We start from the raw sequence: 19,133 nt of genomic DNA, 5'->3' as shown, positions 1-19,133 counted from the left end.
ATCCCCACTATTGCCTCATAGAGAACCATTATAACCTCGTAGAGCCCCATTACTGCGTTATAGAGCCCCAGTATTGCCTCGTAGAGCCCCATTTTTGTGTCAAAGAGACCTATTATTGAGTCATAGAGCCCCATTATTGCCTCATAGAGAAACATTATTACCTCGTAGAGCCCCAATATTGCATTATAGAGCTGCATTATTGCCTCACAGAGCCGGATTATTGCCTCATAGAACCCCATTACTGAGTCGTAGAGCCCCTTTATAACCACATAGAGCCCCATTATAGCCTCATAGAGCCCCATTATTGCCTCATAGAGTCCCAGTATTGCCTCATAGAGCCCCATTATTGCATCATAGAGCCCCATTATTGCCTCATAGACCCCATTATTACTTCATAGAGCCCCATTATTGCATTACAGAGCCCCATTGTTTCATCATAGAGCCCCATTATTGCCTCATAGAGCCCCTTTATAATCACATAGAGCCCCATTATTGCATCATAGAGCCCCATTATTGCCTCATAGAGCCCCTTTATAATCACATAGACCCCATTATTGCATCATAGAGCCCCATTATTGCCTCATAGAGCTCCAGTATTTCGTCATAGATCCCCATTATGACCTTGTAGAGCCCCATTATTGCGTTATAGAGCCCCATTATTGCATCATAGAGCCCCATTATTGCCTCATAGAGCCCCTTTAGAACCACATAGAGCCCCATTATTGCCTCATAGACCCCATTATAGCCTCATAGAGCCCCATTATAGCCTCATAGACCCCATTATAGCCTCATAGAGCCCCATTATTGCCTCACAGAGCCCCATTATTGCTTCATAGAGCCCTATTATTGCCCCATAGACCTCATTATTACCTCATAGATCCCCATTATTGCGTCATAGATCCCCATTACTGCATCACAGAGCCCCATTATTGCCTCATAGAGCCCCATTATTGCATCAGAGAGCCCCTTTATACCCACATAGAGCCCCATTATTGCCTCATAGACCCCATTATAGCCTCATACAGCCAAATTATTAGCTCATAGAGCCCCATTTTGCATCATAGAGCCACATTATTTTGTCATTGAGCCCCATTATTGCCTCATAGAGGACAATTATTTCATCATAGCCATTATGACCTCATAGAGCCCCATTATTGCCTCATAGTGCCCCATTATAACTCCATAGAGCCCCATTATTGCCTTATAGAGCCCCACTATTGCCCCATGTGACCTGACAACCCCTTCACCCCCCCAGGCACTGCTGAACCAACAGAGGAGGGGCTGGAGGGACTGGAGATACTGCGGGGAGGGGAGGGGCTTAGGAGAGGGTACGGACTTGGGGGATGGGCTTAGGAAGGGTGGGGCTTAGAGGGAGGAGCTTAGGAAAGGGGAGGGGCTTAAGAAATGGAGCTTTGGGAGGGGGTGGAGCTTAGGGAAGGGGCTGAGGGTGTGGCCCCAGGGCACTAGGGAAGGGGCGGGGCTACCGGTGGGTGGAGCCAACAGAGGGGTGAGGGTTGTTCTCACCCCCCCCGTTGTTCCATTGCAGGAAGGGGTACCCCAAAATCAGCCCTGACCTTGACCCTGACAATAATGATGCTCAGCCCCCTATGAAGACCCTCATCCAGGTAAATGGGTTGACTTGAGGGGCACATTTGGGGGTGCTTTAGGGCTTGGAGCTCCCCATTGCTGTGGGGTCCCCCCTCTGCACCCCCCAGGACTGCTGGGTGGATGTGGGGGGACTCTGGGACCTTGTCCCCTTCTTGGCCTCCCGCCTGCCCCCCCCACCCCTCTGCACCCCAAAACATCCCCCATGCACCCCAAAACATACTACCTGCTCCCTAAAACCACCCCCATGGACCCCAGAACCCCCATGACACCCCAAAACCACCCCCCTGCACTCCAAAACACACCTCTGCACTCCAAATCTACCCCCACTGCACCCCAAAACCAGTCCTCTGCACCCCAGAAAGCCCCCTGCACCCCAAAACAACCCCCCTCTGCACCTGGAAACACCCCCTCTGCACCCCAAAAGCACTCTATGGAGTCCCCCATGCACCCAAAACCCTCTCAAGGATGCCCCAAATGCATCCTGCAGCCCAGTTTCCCGCCCTGCACCCCAAAACTGCTCCTGGGCCCTCCCCCATGACCTTTTCCTCCCCACTCCTGAACCCCAGAACCCTTTAGGGACCCCCTCTATACTTTAAACCCCTCTGGGTTTCCTTCTGAAGTGGGTGCTGGCTGGGCTCATAGGGGTCCTTAAAGCCCCCCCAGATTCTCCCTAAACCCAGTGCTGGGGCCTTTTGGGGTGCCCCCAACCCCTCCATGGTCCCTGCAGCCCTTTTGGGGTCCCCACCCCCCCCTCCCCCCCAAAATGGGATCTGGACCCTTTTGGCCTCTCCAAACTCCCCTCAACGTTTGGCTTTGGGCCTCTCCTTGCCCCCCAGGTTGATGCTGGAGGCCGTGGGGCTCTCAGGGGCTCGGGGGACCCTGATCCAGCAGGGCCAGGAGCTACGGGGCAGCCCCATGGACTCCCCAGAAGCTGCCCTGGGGCCACTGAGGAGGCAGCTGCAGGAGGGGAAGCAGCGGCTGGTGGGTGGCAATGGGGGAATATGGGGATATGGGGATGGTCCTGATGGGTTGGGGGGGGTCTGGGAAGTGGAATTTGATGGTTATGGGGAGGGGTTGGGGTCCCTAAAGGGTCCCAGCACTGCTTTTTTGGAGGGATGAGGGATATTTGGGGGTCCTGGAGGAGGATTTTGGGTCTATAGGGGATGATATGGAGGAGTTTGGGGATTTAGGGGGGATTCTGGGGGTTCAGCGGTGCTGGGAGGGGGATCTGGGGGTTATGGATGGGTTTGGGGTTAAGGAAGAGGCTTGGGGGGGGAATATGGGGCGATATTTAAGGTGTTTGGGGGTCTTGGGGGGGTATTTGGGTCCCTCCCGTGGCTTTGGGGTCCCTTATTTCCTTGTGGCCCCCCTCCCCCCACATAGTAGGACCTACAGTAACGGCCCATAAATGAAGTAGGTCCTGCCCCAATACCCTATCAGTAGAGCAGATCCGACAGCAACTGTACATAAAATAGGTCCTACGTTAATAAGTGAGTAAATACAGGAGGTCCTGGCACAGCACCATGTAAATACAGGAGGTCCTACAGTAAGAACATGCAAATACGAGTGGCTCCATGTTAATGACATGTAAATAAAGCAGGTCCTCCACTAAAAGGACACAAATTAAGTAGGCCCTACATTAATAACATGTAAATAAGGAAGGGTCTATGTTAGTAACATGTAAATAAGGTCAGCCCTATGTGAGCTGCGTGTGAATAAAGCAGGTCCTACGCTAATTGCATGTAAATAAGGGGGGCGGGGTAACGATGGTGGGATGAGAAATGGGGAGGGATGGAGGGAGAGGGGAAGAAATAGCAGGAATGTGGGGAATGGGGGTGGGAAAAAGGGGGAGGGGGAATGGGGGGGCATAAGGGTGGGGGAGGGGAGAAGATGGGGATGCGGTGGGTTTCCTTCTGTCCTGTCTGAACCTCTCCTCTGTCACTATCCCCCACTGCCTTTTGTCCTCCCACCAGGCACCACGGTGAGGACCCTTGCTCTGTATTCTCCATGTCCTCCTTGCCGGTACAGGCAGCCAGTCCCCAGCAGCCTTCCCTTCCCAAGATCTCAGGTCCCCATCAGCCTTCCCTTCTCCGGGCTGGACAAGCCCAGCTCCCCCAGCCTCTCCCCACAGGCACCGTGATCCAGTCCCTGCCTGTCCTGAGCGCCCATTGCTAAACACACTCCTGCTTGCCAATAGCGTTCCAGAACTGGGGATGTGAAGACTGGATGGAGGATTCCAGATCATCCATTTCCTTGTTCTCCTGCCATGCTCCTGCTCATACAGCCCCCGATGCTGCTGTCCTCCCTTGCTGCCTCCTGTCCAGCTCCTGCCCACCCAGACCTTTCCCATGGGTTGTTCTCAGCCAGGCAGACCCAGCCTGTGCCACTGCAGGGCAGTCCCCTGCAGGGACCCCTGTGTCCCCTGCTGCCCTGCCCAGGACACCCTGAGAGCTCTGCAGCTCCCCCATGCCATCTCATATCCCCACACCAGCACAACAGCCCCAGGCCTTGGGCTCCCCAAGAGCTCTTCCTGCTCCAGGCACAGAGCAGCCATCCCAGAGCGGGAGCAGCCAGAAAGCTGCTTTCATTCCCCTTCATTACTGACATGTGAGGACATATCACAGAGAAGAAGTTGCTGCAGGATCATTTATTTCCCTTAAATACAATCAGAGACCAGAGTGACACAAAGTCTGTGGGTCACACAACACGAGTGGCAACTTAATTAGGAGATGAAACCTGACATTTCTATGAAGACAACATCATCACAAATTGAAATAGGAAAACAAATGTAAAGCAGGAAAGACAGACATGGCCTGTCATGACCTACACTGGAAGCCCTTTCCTGGGTAAAGCAAGCAGCGTATATCTGCTGAAACACATCTGGTCACCAGCTTCCTCACAGCATCCTTGAGCTCCTGGTTCCTCAGGCTGTAGATGAGGGGGTTCACTGCTGGAGGCACCACCGAGTACAGCACTGACACCACCAGATCCAGGGATGGGGAGGAGATGGAGGGGGGCTTCAGGTAGGCAAAGACAGAAGTGTTGACAAAGAGGGAAAGCACGGCCAAGTGAGGGAGGCACGTGGAAAAGGCTTTGTGGCGTCCCTGCTCAGAGGGCATCCTCAGCACAGCCCTGAAGATCTGCACATAGGACCCCACAATGAAAACAAAACAGCCAACAGCAATCAGGACACCAACCACAAGAAGCCCAACTTCCCTGAGGTAGGAGTGTGAGCAGGAGAGCTTGAGGATCTGGGGGATTTCACAGAAGAACTGCTCCACAGCATTGCCTTGGCAGAGGGGCAGTGAAAATGTATTGGCTGTGTGCACCAGGGCATTGAGAAACCCAGTGCCCCAGGCAGCTGCTGCCATGTGGACACAAGCTCTGCTGCCCAGGAGGGTCCCATAGTGCAGGGGCTTGCAGATGGCCACGTAGCGGTCGTAGGACATGGCAGTGAGGAGAAAATACTCTGCTGAAATGAATAAGAGAACAAAAAAGAGCTGTGCAGCACAACCTGCGTAGGAGATGGCCCTGGTGTCCCAGAGGGAATTGGCCATGGATTTGGGGACAGTGGTGGAGATGCAGCCCAGGTCCAGCAGGGAGAGGTTGAGGAGGAAGAAGTACATGGGGGTGTGGAGGCGCTGGTCGCAGGCTGTGCTGGTGATGATGAGGCCGTTGCCCAGGAGCGCAGCCAGGGAGATGCCCAGGAAGAGCCAGAAGTGGCAGAGCTGCAGCTCCCGCGTGTGTGCGAATGGCAGGAGGAGGAAGTGGGTGATGGAGCTGCCGTTGGACATCTGCTGCCTCTGGGCATGGGGCAGTGTCAGAGGAGAAAAAGGCAGTGACAGGTTAGGACAGGAGGGATGTCAGATACAGAAGTTCAGTTTACACATTCACAACTGAGTACATATTAGCAGGAGAGGAGAGGTTCAGCGTCGTCGCCAGTCATGTCATTACACTGCTGAAGGCTTCTTCCTAGGTACAATCAGAAGAGCATTGCATCAGGCAAAAAGTCTCAGTTCTTTGCAGAACCAAGAGAGCTGCAGTGTCCATCAGTCCTCTCGCACTTGCCCTGTGCTCAAACTTGCACTGCCTGTATGGTGCCTTCACACACAAATTGATCTTCAGAACTCCCACAAATATCTGTCCTGTGCTGAGACCAGGGGAGAACGGTTTCAAAGGACAGTCCACAGAGCTCTCACGGGGAGAAGCAAAGGGCTGTGGGCAGCAGAGCACGGCCAGCAGCCACCTCCAGTGGCAGACCGCAAGAGAGCTGCCTGAACGCACCCTCCCCAGGGCTGGGCTGCGCTTTCCCCCCACTCCCTGCCCATGTCTCTCCTGCCTGGAGCTGTCCCTGCCAGGAGCTGCTGCTCTGTGCCCAGCTCTGCTCCCTCTCAGTGCTCCCAGAGCCCATGCCATGGGCTGTGTGCTCAGCTCTGCCCTGCACACCCCTGCCTGTGCAGGGGCTCAGGAGCAGCTCACACAAGCCCTCACAAGACTCTCGGTGCCTCCCCCAAAGCAGAGAAGTAAATTCCCAGCTCCCACTGCCCAACCTGCCCACCAAGAGGGAAAAACACCAAAGCTCAGGATCCTCCCCTATCAGGTAAATGATGCCTCAGTGTCTTTCAGAGGGACCCTCTGAAGAAGTGCTCAGAGTGACGGCAGATTGGAGCAGTGTCACCCACCCCGCACTTCCCTTCCCTGCCAGGGGTTTCTCCTTTCCCCTCAGCTCCCCCTGAGCTCCATGGGGAGCTCCCGGGCAGGCCGAGTGCTGACCCTGGCAGGCAGCAGAGTCCCTGCCCCTGCACACAGCCTTTGGGCTGCAGGGACCCTGCTGCAAGGGCAGCGCTGGGCACCCCTGGCTGCACACCCACATTCACACCCTGCAGCCAGCCCCGGGACAAGGGACCTGCCTTGTCCTGTCCCTGCATGGTGCAGGGGAAGCCCTGCTCTGCAGCACATCCTCCTCCTTATCTACACAGAGAGAAACTGCAGCTGCATTGCCCTGCACCCAGTGCCTTACCACAAACAGGGCTGGGAAGGTTTCTCCTTCAGAAGGTTCCTCCTCCTCCTCCTCAGCATCCTCCACTGCCAAGTGCCTTTAAGCTCCCTGTGTCTCACAGGTCTCCCCTCGGTCCCAGCTCAGCAGCAGAGGCCCAGCCCAAGGTGGCTCTGCCTCTGCCCCCCTGTGCTCCTTCCAGGGCTCCCTGGGGCTCCAGGGAAACACCATGGGAAACAGCCTGAAGCAAGCACTGATCTTCCCTCCCTCAGCTGGGAGGCACACTGCCTTCCTGCAGTGCCATTTCTCTGATGATAACAAAGATTTAAGGATAAAAATCTTCTTTACTTACAATCAAAGAATCACTTTGTGAATCACATGTCTCGAAGACCCTTAGTGACTAACATATAATTGGTTAAGCACAGGTGTGAGAACTTGACCTCGAAAGCTTGCCAACAGTCCACAGTTCTCATTAACGCAGTGAATTCCAGCTTCTTCTTATCTTACTTGTTCAGGCTTCCTCAGGCCTCTCATGGCCTTGCTGTTTCTTTCAGGATTATTCAGAGTTTATGTACCAAGTATCAATTCTCCTGTGAGAACACTGTCTCCACACATCTCTGGTGGGATACCCTGTTTGGATGGCCAGCAACAGCAACTGGGGCTTTAAAGTTGAATTTTACATCCTACCATAATCTAATTTATATCCTATTCTGTTGTTAAACATTCTGCTATACATTAGAACATAGAAATCAGCCGGACAAGTTATGTTGATGCAGAAACCTGTCCATATATATAATTGTACTTAAACCCATTTAAGAAATTCTTAACAATTGAGTAAAGCAACCAAACATTGCCCTCAATTTATAACTGGAATTCAGCACTACTCTGTTTGTTGGCACAGCGGCAAGAGGTGAGCACACCACTCTGAGAAAGATGGACTGACTTCAGTTACGGGGTGGAATGTGCTGATGCACTTCCCCCCCATTTCCTGGAGCCCTCTGCTTCCCCGGGAGTTCCTGTTAGGCCCCAGCCTTTGCACAGTGCAAGGAGTTGGCTGCTGGCTGCTCCCTGGCTGCACCAGGAGCTCCGGTTGCCTGGCAAAGCTGGGAGCAGCACACAAGAGATCAGGAAAGTTGGATACTCCCTGCTCATCCCAGGAGCTCTTTCAGGTTGATCAGCCATTCCCTAAATCCTAAACAGTTTCACAAGAGGCATGGGGGACTTCTCTGGGAAACACGTTCCAGTGTCTCACCACCCTCACCAGAAAGAATTTCTTCAGAGAACACGGTTTCTGTTTCACTGCAGACAAAGGAGGCAGGAGAGAAGGGATGGGGAGCACGCACCCCAGCCCCGACTCCGCACAGGGCAGCGAGGGGTGCTGCTCTTCACTACAGCACAGCTGGGCTGAACTGAGTCAGTGCTTGCACAGAAACCTGTCCTTGTCCCTGATGAAGCTCTACAGGCCACAGGCTTCTCCACAAGTACCAGCCCAGCTGTTTTTCTCGTCACGTCTTGCACAGTGTCACAAGCTGTGGCACAAGGGCCTTGTTGCTGTTTCTCCTACAGGGAAGTAGAATATGAAATTTTTTTAATAATGAAACCCATTCCAGTGACCACGGAAAATATGGAACAAGATGCTAGAGCCCTACAGGATTTACCAGGAAGAGCAACAACTAACTAAAAATTCCCTCCTGCGCTGTTTCCTTTCCCAGCCCATGGATACTTTCCTCAGTGACTTTCAAGTGCACATGACACAGCAAGAGATCTGTGTCAAGCAAGGCCAGGCAAGGCAAGGCAATGCAAGACAAAGGAAGGCAAAGCAAGGGAAGGCAATGCAAGGCTAGGGAAGGCAAGGCAAGGCAAGGCAAGGCTAGGGAAGGCAATACAAGGCTAGGGAAGGCAAGGCAAGGCAAGGCTAGGGAAGGCAAGGCAAGGCAAGGCAAGGCAAGGCAAGGCAAGGCTAGGGAAGGCAAGGCAAGGCAAGGCTAGGGAAGGCAAGGCTAGGAAAGGCAAGGCAAGGCAAGGCTAAGGAAGGCAAGGCAAGGCAAGGCTAAGGAAGGCAAGGCTAGGGAAGGCAAGGCAAGGCAAGGCAAGGCAAGGCAAGGCAAGGCAAGGCAAGGCAAGGCAAGGCAAGGCAAGGCAAGGCAAGGCCAGGCAAAGGAAGGCAATGCCAGGCAAGGCCAGGCTAGGCAAGGCAAGGCAAGGCCAGGCTAGGCAAGGCAAGGCCAGGCCAGGCAAGGCAAGGCAAGGCAAGGCATGGCAAGGCAAGGGAAGACACTGCAAGACAAGGCAAGGCAAGGAAAGGCAAGGCATTGCAAAGAAGGAAAGACATGGCGAGGAAAGGCAAATCAATGCAAGTCAAATCAAGGGAAGGCAAGGGAAGATAAGGCAAGGCATGGCAAGGAATGGCAAGGCAAGGAAAGTCAAGGCAAAGCAAGGGAATGCAAGGCAAGGCAAGGGAAGGCAAGGGAAGATAAGGAAAGGCATGGCAAGGGAAAGAAAGACCTGGCATTCTGAGGCGAGGCAAAGCAATGCCAGGCAAGGCAAGGGAAGGAAAGGCATGGTGACGCGAGGCAACGTGAGGTGAGGCAAGGCAAGGCGAGGCAAGGTGAGACGAAGCGAGGTGAAGTGAGGCGAGGCAAGGAAAGGCCATTCCAGGCCAGGCAGGGCGAGGCTAGTTGAGGCAAGGTGAGGCGATGTGAGGCGATTCCAGGCAAAGCAAGGCAAGGCGAGGCAAAGCAAGGCAAGGGAAGGCAAGGCATGGCAAGGCAAGTTAAAGCAAGGCAAGGCAAGGGAAGGCAAAGCGAGGCGAAGCAAAGCCAGGCAAGGCAAGGGAAGGAAAGACCTGGCGAGGCGAGGCGAAGCAATGCAAGGCGAGGTCAAGCAAGGAAAAGCAAGGCAAGGCCATTTAAGGCCAGGCAAGGCGAGGTGAAGGCGAGGCTAGGAGAGGCAAGGCAATGTGAAGGCAAGGCAAGGCAAGGCAAGGCATGGCAAGGGAAGGAAAGTCCTGGCAAAGCCAGGTGAGGCAAGGTGAGGAAAGGCAAGGGAAGGCAAGGCATGGCATGGCAAGGGAAGGAACGTCATTGCAAGACATGGCAAGGTGAGGGAAAGCAAGGCGAGGGAAGGCAAGGCGAGGGAAAGCAAGGCAATGGAAGGCCAGGCGAGGCAAGGTGAGGAAAGGCGAGGAAAGGCAAGGCATGGCATGGCAAGGGAAGGAACGTCATTGCAAGACATGGCAAGGTGAGGGAAAGCAAGGCAAGGGAAGGCAAGGCAATGGAAGGCCAGGCAAGGCATGGCAAGGGAAGGCCAGGCATGGCATGGCAAGGGAATTAAAGACACGGCAAGGCATGGCAAGGCAATGGAAGGGAAGGCAAGGCAAGGGAAGGCCAGGCAAGGCAAGGAAAGTAAAGGCCAGGCAAGGCAAGGCAAGGCAAGGCAAAGCAAGGCAAGGCAAGGCAAGGCAAAGCAAGAGAAGGAATGGCAAGGGAAGGAAAATCATAGCAAGGCATGGCAAGAAAAGGGAAGGTAAGGCAAGGGAAGTCAATTCAAGGGAAGACAAGAAAAGGCAAGGCAAGGCAAGGCATGGCAAGGGAATGAAAGGCATGGCAAGGAGACGCAAGGCAAGGCAAAGTGAGGCAAGGCAAGGCAAGGCAAGGGAAGGCAAGGCAAGGCCAGGCAAGGTAAGGCCAGGCAAGGTAAGGCAAAGAAAGGCCAGGCAAGGCAAGGCAAAGCAAGGCAAGGCAAGGCAAGGCAAGGCAGGGGAATGCAAGGCAATGCAAGGCAGGGCAATGCAAGGCAAGGCAAGGCAAGGCAATGCAAGGCAGGGCAAGGCAAGGCAGGGCAATGCAAGGCAAGGCAATGCAAGGCAAGGCAATGCCAGGCAAGGCAAGACAAGGCAAGGCAAGGCATGGGAAGGCAAGGGAAGGCAAGGGAAGGCAAGGGAAGGCAAGGCTAGGCCAGCCCAGGAAGGGCAAGGCAAGCCAAGCCAAGCCCTGCAAGGCCAGGACAGGCCACGTCAAGCAGGGCAAGACCAGGCTAGGCCAAGACAGTCAAGGCAATGGAAGGTACGGAAAGGCAATTCAATGCAAGGCAAAGCAAGGCCAGGCCAAGCCATGCCAGGAAAAGCCAGGTAAGATAAGTCAATGCAAGGCAAGACCAGGCAATGAGAGGCAAGGAAAGACAAGGCAAGGCCAGGCAAGGCCAGGCTAGGGGAGTCCAGGCCAGGCAAGGCAAGGAAATGCAAGGCAAGGCAAAGCAAGGCAAGGCCAGGCAAGGCCAGACAAGGCAAGGCAAGGCCAGACAAGGCAAGGCAATGCCAGGCAAGGCAAGGCAAGGCAAGGCAAGACAAGGCCAGGCAAGGAAATGCCAGGCAAGGCCAAGCCAGGCAAGGCCAGGCAAGTCCAGGCAATGCACAGCAAGGCAATACAAGGCAAGGCATTACAAGGCAAGGCAATGGAAGGAAAGCACATCAAGGCAAGGCCAGGCCAGGCCAAGTCAGACAAGGCTAGGCAAGGCAAGTGTCGTGGTTTAAAACTAGTCAGGCAGCTTGTTCACTCACTCCCCTAATTCTTGCCCTCCCCCTACTCCCAGAGGGACGGAGAGGAGAATTGAAAAGAATGCAACTCCCACGGGTTGCGATAAGAACAGTTTAGTAACTAAGGTATAACACAAATCACTACTGCTACCACCAAGAATAATAATGATAAAGGAAATAACAAGGGAAGAGAATACAACACCTCAGCACCAGCCGACCGATAACTCGCCCCGCAGCCTGACCAAGCACCGACCAATACCTCCTCTAACCTGGAGTCCTAGCCCTTCCAGGTAACTCTCAGTTACATCCTGGGAATGATGCGTGGCGAAGACGAGAGCCAGGATGGGGAAGAGTAACGTACAGGCACAGGTACAAGGCCACGGCCACGTCCGTCCCGCGCTGCTGCTGGAGCCTGCCCGTATTACAAGTTATTGCCATAAAGCACAGTCAGACAAGAACCTTAGTCCAAACCCCACACTTGATAAACACTAAGACAGCAAATACTGGATCTAAGTAAGTTACAACATTCTGAAACTGTGAGATGAAGAGGAACAATTCTGAGAGCCAATAAATCGGCATTGTGATGAGTGACTATTAATCCGGTCAGATCTGTCCTTATCTCAACCCTTGTGCCCCACGTTAGGCGCCAAAAAGAACTGTTGTGATTTAAAACCAGTCAGGCAGCTCCTTCACTCACTCCCCTCCTTCTTACCTGCCCCCTACTCCCAGAGGGACATAGAGGAGAATCGAAAAGAATGCAACTCCCACGGGTTGAGATAAGAACAGTTTAGTAACTCAGGTCTAACACACATCACTACTGCTACCACCGATAATAATAATGATAAAGGAAATAACAAGGGAAGAGAATACAACATCTCACCACCAGCCGACTGATAACTCACCCCGCCCCCCCCAACCCGGCCAAGCACTGACCGGTACCTAGTCCAACCCGGCAGTCCTCTAGGCCTTCTGGGTAACTCCCTGTTACATCCTGGGCATGGCGTGATGTGGCTTGGAATACTTCTTTGGTCAGTTTGGGTCAGGTGTCCTGGCTCAGATTCCTCCCGGATTCCCCTCCTCCCTCGTAGAGCATGAGGCTCAGAAAGTCCAAGCCTTAAGTCAAAACCACAGCGCTGTACCAGCTACTAAGAAGGAGAAAAATGACTGCTGCTGCTAAACGCAGGACACTCGCCAATGACCTTTCTAAGAGTTCCCTAAGACCCCTCTATGACCCCTCAGGGAGTCCTCTATGACTCCTCTAAGCCTCAATGGTGCCTCTATGACTCCTCTATGATGCGCCTATGACACCTCTATGATTCCTCTATGACTCCACTATAACTCTAAGACACCTCTATGACTGTAAGACTCTTCTATGTCTAACTTCTCCATGACTCACTCCCCTACAATTCCTCTAAGACTCCCCTGACTCCTAGATTATTCTACTATGACTCATCTATGACTCCTCTACGACTCCTCTATGACCCCTCTATGAATCTATGACCCTATGACTCCTCTAAGACTCCACTATTACTCTCTATGACTCCTCTATGACTTTTCTATGACCCGTCTATGACTCCTCTATGACTCTTCTACAACAACTCTATGATGTCTCTATGACACCTCTATGACTGCTCTATGAATCTATGACACTAGGACTCCTCTATTATTCCAATATGACTCCCCTATGACTATTATTTGACCCCACTATGACTCGTGTATGACTCCTGTATGAGTCCTCGATGACTCCTCTATGAATCTATGACTCCTCTAAGACACCTCTATGACTCCACTATGACTCCTCTATGACTCCTCTATGTCTCCTCTATGACAACTCTAAGACGCCCCTATGACCTCTCTATTACTACACTATGACCCCTCTATGACCCCTCTAAGATGCTTCTATGACCCCCTACGACTCCACTATGACCCCATTATGACCCCTCTAAGACCTCTCTATGACTCCACTATGAATCCTCTATGACCCCTCTATGACACTACTATGACTCCACTATGACCCCTCTATGACACTTCTATGACTCCACTATGACCCCTCTATGACCCATCTGTGACTCTTCTATGAATCCTCTATGACTCATCTGTGACTCATCTATGACTCCTCTACGACTATGACTCATCTATGACTCCTCTACGATTCTTCCATGTCTCCTCTATGACACCTCTACGAATCCTCTATGATTCCTCTACAACTCCTCTACAACTCCTCTGCAATTCTTCTATGACTTCTCTATGACACTATGACTCCTCTTTGATACCACTATGATTCCACTATAAACTCCTTTATGACTTCTGTATGAGTCCTCTATCAATCTATGACACTATGACTCCTCTATTGCCATTCCTTGTCATGCTTTGCCTTGCCTTGACTTGCCTTGCTTTGCCTTGCCTTGACTTGCCTTGCTTTGCCTTGCCTGGCCTTCCCTTGCCTTGCCTTCCCTTGCCTTGCCATGCCTTGCCGTGCCTTTAATTCCCTTGCCTTGCCTTGCCTTGCCTTGCCTTCACATTGTCTTGCCTCTCTTAGCCTCGCCATGCCTTTCCTTCCCTTGCTTTTTTTTGACTTGCCTTGCCTTGCCTCGCCTTGCCTTGCCTCGCCTCGTCTCACCTTGCCTTGCTTGGCCTTAAATGGCCGTGCCTTGGTTTTCCTTGCTTGACCTTTCCTTGCGTTGCTTCACATCACCTCACCAGGTGTTTCCTTCCATTGCCTTGCCTGGCTTTGCCTCGCCTCGCTTTGCCTTCCCTTGCCTTCCCTTGCTTTCCCTTGCCTTGCCATGCCTTGCCTTGCCATGCCTTGCCGTGCCTTTCCTTCCCTTGCCTTGCCTTGCCTTGCCTTGCCTGGAATTGCCTCACATCGCCTCACCTTGCCTCGACTAGCCTCGCCCTGCCTGGCCTGGAATAGCCTTTCCTTGTCTCGCCTCACTTCACCTTGCTTTGCCTCTCCTTGCCTTGCCTTGCCTCGCCTTGCCTTGCTTCACAATGCCTTTCTTTCCCTTGCCATGCCTTGCCTTTCCTTGCCTTGCCTTGCATTGCTTTGCCTCGCCTCACCTCACAATGCCAGGTCTTTCTTTCCCTTGCCATGCCTTGCCTTATCTTCCCTTGCCTTCCCTTGCCTTGCCTTGCATTCCCTTGCTTTGCCTTGCCTTTTCTTGCCTTGCCATTCCTTGCCATGCCTTGTCTTCCCTTGCTTTGCCTTGCCTTGTCTTGCCTTGAATTGCCTTGCATTGATTTGCCTTGCCTTGCCATGTCTTTCCTTCCCTTGTAATGCCTTGACTCCCCTGGTCTTGCTTTGCCTTGCCTTGCCTCGCCTCTAATCGCCTCGCCTCACTTCTCATCGCCTCGCCTTGCCTCTCCTCACCTTGTTTCGGCTCACGAGGATTTTCCTTCCCTTGCCTTGCCTTGCCTCAGCTCGACTCATCTCTCCTCGCCTTGCCTGGCCTTTAATGGCCTTGCCTTGCCTCGCCTCACCTCTCCTTGCCTTGCCTCACATCGCCTTGCCATGCCTTGCCTCGCCATTACTTTCCTTCCATTGCCATTCCTTGCCTTGCCTTGCCTCACCTCACCATTACTTTCCTTTCTTTGCCTTGCCTTGCCTTGCCTTGCACCGCCTTGCCTTGCCTTGCACTGCCTTGCCTTGCCTTGCCTTGCCTTGGTTGCCTCACCTAGCCTCACCTTACTTTGCCTTTCCTTGCCTCGCCTTGCCTTCCCTTGCCTTGCCTTCCATTGCCATGCCTTGCCTTGCCTTTTCTTTCCTTCCCTTGCCTTGCCTTACCTCTCCTCACCTTTCCTGGCCTTTAATGGCATTGCCTTGCCTCACCCCACCTTGCCTTGCCTTGCCTCCCCTCGCCATGCCTTGCCTTCCCTTTCCTTGCCTTGCCTAGCCTTGCCTTGCCTTTCCTTCCCTTTCCTTTCCTTGACTCGCCGTGCCTCGCCTCACTATGTCTTTATTTCTGTTGCCCTGCCTTGCCACGCCTTGCCTCAGCTCACCATGTATTTCCTTCCCTTGCCTTACCATGCCTTGCCTTCCATTGCCTCGCATCACATCGCATCTCCCCGCCATGCCATTCCTTCCTTTGCCATGCCATTCCTTCCTTTGCCATGCCATTCCTTCCTTTGCCATGCCTTGCCTTTCCTTGCCTTGACTTGTCTTGCCGTGTCTTCCCTTGCCTTGCCATGCATTGCCATGCCTTGACTTGTCTTGCCGTGTCTTCCCTTGGCTTGCCTCGATTTGCCTTGCCTCGCCTTGCCTTGTCATGCCATGCCTTGCCTTGCCTGGCCTGGCCTGTCCTTCCCTTGCCTTGCCTTGATTTGCCTCACCTTTCCTGGCCTAGCCTGGCCTGGATATGCCTTGCCTTGCCTAGCATTGCCTTGCCTGGCCTTGCATTGCCTTGTATTTCCTTGCCTTGCCTGGCCTGGCCTGGCCTGTCATGGCCTTGCCTGGCCTTGACTTGCCTTGCCTTACCTTGCCTTACGTTCAGTTGCCTTGCCTTGTCTTGCCTTGCCATTTCTTGCCTTGCCTTGCCTTGCCTTCCCTAGCCTTGCATTGCCTTCCCTTGCTTTGCCTTCCTTTGTCTTGCATTGCCTTGCCTTGCCTGGCCTTGCTTGACACAGATCTCTTGCTGTGCCATGTGCACTTGCCAGTTACTGAGGAAAGTATCCATGGCCTGGGAAAGGAAAAAGCGCAGGAGGGAATTTTTAGTTAATTGTTGCTCTTCCTGGTTGTCCTGGGTTCAGCAGTAGCAGTCATGTTTTTTTTTTCCTTTGTGTTAGCTGGTACAGTGCTGTGTTTTGACTTCCAGCCTGGGAACAGTGTTGGTGAAGCCGATGTTTTCGGTTGTTGCTAAGTGATGTTTACCCTGACCAAGGACTTTGTGAGGCTCATGCTCTGCCAGGGAGGAGGGGAAGCTGTGAGGAAGCAGAGATGGGGCGCCTGACCCGGGCTAGCCAGGGAGGTGTTCCATATCACAGCACGTCATGGCCGGGGTGGGGGGTGGCTGGGAGTTACCTGGAAGGACAGGGGCTTCCCTTGGAACTCGTTTTTGGCCGGTGGGTGGTATCGTTTCTCTTCCCTTGTTATTTTCCCTTATCATTGTGTAGTTGATAGTAGCGGTGGTGATTTGTGTTGTACATTGGTTGCTGGACTGTTCTTGTCTCAACCCGTGTGCAGTTGCACAGTTTCGACTCCTCCCCGTTCCATCCGGGCTGGGGGAAAGGAAACACAGACCTCAGTTGTCAGGGAACTTTTTGAGTGAACAAGTTATTGGGTTTAAACTTCCTGGTAAAACCTGTGGGGCTCTAGCATCTTGTTCCATATTTTCCGTGGTCACTGGAATGGGTTTCATTATTAAAAAAAGTATTTCATTTTCTACTTCCCTGTGTTCCAGGAGAAACAGCAACAAGGGCCTCCCCTTGTGCCACAGCTTGTGACACTGTGCAAGACGTGACAAGAAAAACAGCTGGGCTGGTACTTGTGGAGAAGCCTGTGGCCTGTAGAGCTTCATCAGGGACAAGGACAGGTTTCTGTGTAAGCACTGACTCAGTTCAGCCCAGCTGTGCTGTAGTGAAGAGCAGCACCCCTCGCTGCCCTGTGCGGAGTCGGGGCTGGGGTGCGTGCTCCCCATCCCTTCTCTCCTGCCTCCTTTGTCTGCAGTGAAACAGAAACTGTGTTCTCTGAAGAAATTCTTTCCCGTGAGGGTGGTGAGACACTGGAATGTGTTTCCCAGAGAAATCCCACGTGCCTGTTGTGAAACTGTTCAGGATTGTTGAAAGAATCCCTTCCACAGATACCAGCAAAAGTGATTTTACTGCCTCCTTTGTCTGCAGTGAAACAGAAACCATGTTCTCTGAAGAAATTCTTTCCCGTGAGGGTGGTGAGACACTGGAACGTGTTTCCCAGAGAAGTCCCCCATGCCTGTTGTGAAACTGTTTAGGATTTAGGGAATGGCTGATCAACCTGAAAGAGCTCCTGGTATGAGCAGGGAGTATCCAACTTTCCTGATCTCTGTGTGCTGCTCCCACCTTTGCCAGGCAACCGGAGCTCCTGGTGCAGCCAGGGAGCAGCCAGCAGCCAACTCCTTGCACTGTGCAAAGGCTGGGGCCTAACAGGAACTCCTGGGGAAGCAGAGGGCTCCAGGAAATGGGGGGGAAGTGCGTCAGCACATTCCACCCCGTAACTAAAGTCAGTCCATCTTTCTCAGAGTGCTGTGCTCACCTCTTGCCGCTGTGCCAACAAACAGAGTAGTGCTGAATTCCAGTTATAAATTGAGGGCAATGTTTGGTTGCTTTACTCAGTTGTTAAGAATTTCTTAAACGGGTTTAAGTACAATTATATACATGGACAGGTTTCTGCATCAACATAACTTGTTCAGCTGATTTCTATGCTCTAATGTATAGCAGAATGTTTAACAACAAACAGAATAGGATATAAATTAGTGAAATTAAGGTAGGATGTAAAATTCAACTTTAAAGCCCCAGTTGCTGTTGCTGACCATCCAAACAGGGTATCCTACCAGAGATGTTCTCATGCTCAGTGTGTGGACTTGCCAGAGATAGGTTAATGGTTGGATTCGATGTTCTCAAAGGGCCATTTTCAAATTAATTGATTGATTGTAAGAAACGAAGATTTTTAGCCTTAAATCTTTGTATCATCAGAGAAATGGCACTGTGTGCCTCCCAGCTGAGGGAGGGAAGATGTTTGCTTCAGGCTGTTTCCCATGAGCCCCAGGGAGCCCTGGAAGGAGCCCAGTGGGGCAGAGGCAGAGCCACCTTGGGCTGGGCCTCTGCTGCTGAGCTGGGACCGAGGGGAGACCTGCGAGACACAGGGAGCTTAAAGGCACTTGGCAGTGGAGGATGCTGAGGAGGAGGAGGAGGAACCTTCTGAAGGAGAAACCTTCCCAGCCCTGTTTGTGGTAAGGCACTGGGTGCAGGGCAATGCAGCTGCAGTTTCTCTCTGTGTAGATAAGGAGGAGGATGTGCTGCAGAGCAGGGCTTCCCCCTGCACCATGCAGGGACAGGACAAGGCAGGTCCCTTGTCCCGGGGCTGGCTGCAGGGTGTGAATGTGGGTGTGCAGCCAGGGGTGCCCAGCGCTGCCCTTGCAGCAGGGTCCCTGCAGCCCAAAGGCTGTGTGCAGGGGCAGGGACTCTGCTGCCTGCCAGGGTCAGCACTCGGCCTGCCCGGGAGCTCCCCATGGAGCTCGGGGGGAGCTGAGGGGAAAGGAGAAACCCCTGGCAGGGAAGGGAAGTGCTGGGTGGGTGACGCTGCTCCAATCTGCCGTCACTCTGAGCACTTCTTCAGAGGGTCCTTCTGAAAGACACTGAGGCATCATTTACCAGATAGGGAAAGATGCTGAGCTTTGATGGTTTTCCCTCTTGGAGGGCAGGTTGGGCAGTGGGAGCTGGGAATTTACTTCTCTGCTTTGGGGGAGGCACCGAGAGTCTTGTGAGGGCTTGTGTGAGCTGCTCCTGAGCCCCTGCACAGGCAGGGGTGTGCAGGGCAGAGCTGAGCACACAGCCCATGGCATGGGCTCTGGGAGCACTGAGAGGGAGCAGAGCTGGGCACAGAGCAGCAGCTCCTGGCAGGGACAGCTCCAGGCAGCAGAGATATGGATGGGCAGGGAGTGGGGGAAAGTGCAGCCCAGCCCTGGGGAGGGTGCGTTCAGGCAGCTCTCTTGGGGTCTGCCACTGGAGGTGGCTGCTGGCCGTGCTCTGCTGCACACAGCCCTTTGCTTCTCCCCGTGAGAGCTCTGTGGACTGTCCTTTGAAACCGTTCTCCCCTGGTCTCAGCACAGGACAGATGTTTGTGGGAGTTCTTAAGATCAATTTGTGTGTGAAGGCACCTTACAGGCAGTGCAAGTTTGAGCACAGGGCAAGTGGGAGAGGACTGATGGACACTGCAGCTCTCTTGGTTCTGCAAAGAACTGAGACTTTTTGCCTGATGCAATGCTCTTCTGATTGTACCTAGGAAGAAGCCTCAGCAGTGTAATG

The 19,133-nt window shown here is 53.2% G+C and overlaps 1 protein-coding gene across 1 annotated transcript; it reads right to left on the bottom strand.

The window, feature by feature from the left end:
• Nucleotides 1-4,409: 4,409 nt before the first annotated feature.
• Nucleotides 4,410-5,520, bottom strand: LOC134172792 (olfactory receptor 14C36-like). The gene has a single exon (XM_062636241.1). The coding sequence runs from the start codon at nt 5,400-5,402 to the stop codon at nt 4,425-4,427; it is 978 nt and encodes a 325-aa protein (XP_062492225.1). The 5' UTR covers nt 5,403-5,520; the 3' UTR covers nt 4,410-4,424.
• Between the last annotated feature and the right edge of the window lie 13,613 nt (nt 5,521-19,133).

Source organism: Pezoporus occidentalis, unplaced genomic scaffold (genome assembly GCF_034315485.1).
Source record: "Pezoporus occidentalis ecotype Australia unplaced genomic scaffold, CSIRO_AGI_Poc_V1 ctg472, whole genome shotgun sequence".
NCBI lineage: Eukaryota > Metazoa > Chordata > Aves > Psittaciformes > Psittacidae > Pezoporus > Pezoporus occidentalis.
Note: the sequence above shows the minus strand (reverse complement) of the source record. Positions and strands in the feature narration are given on the sequence as shown.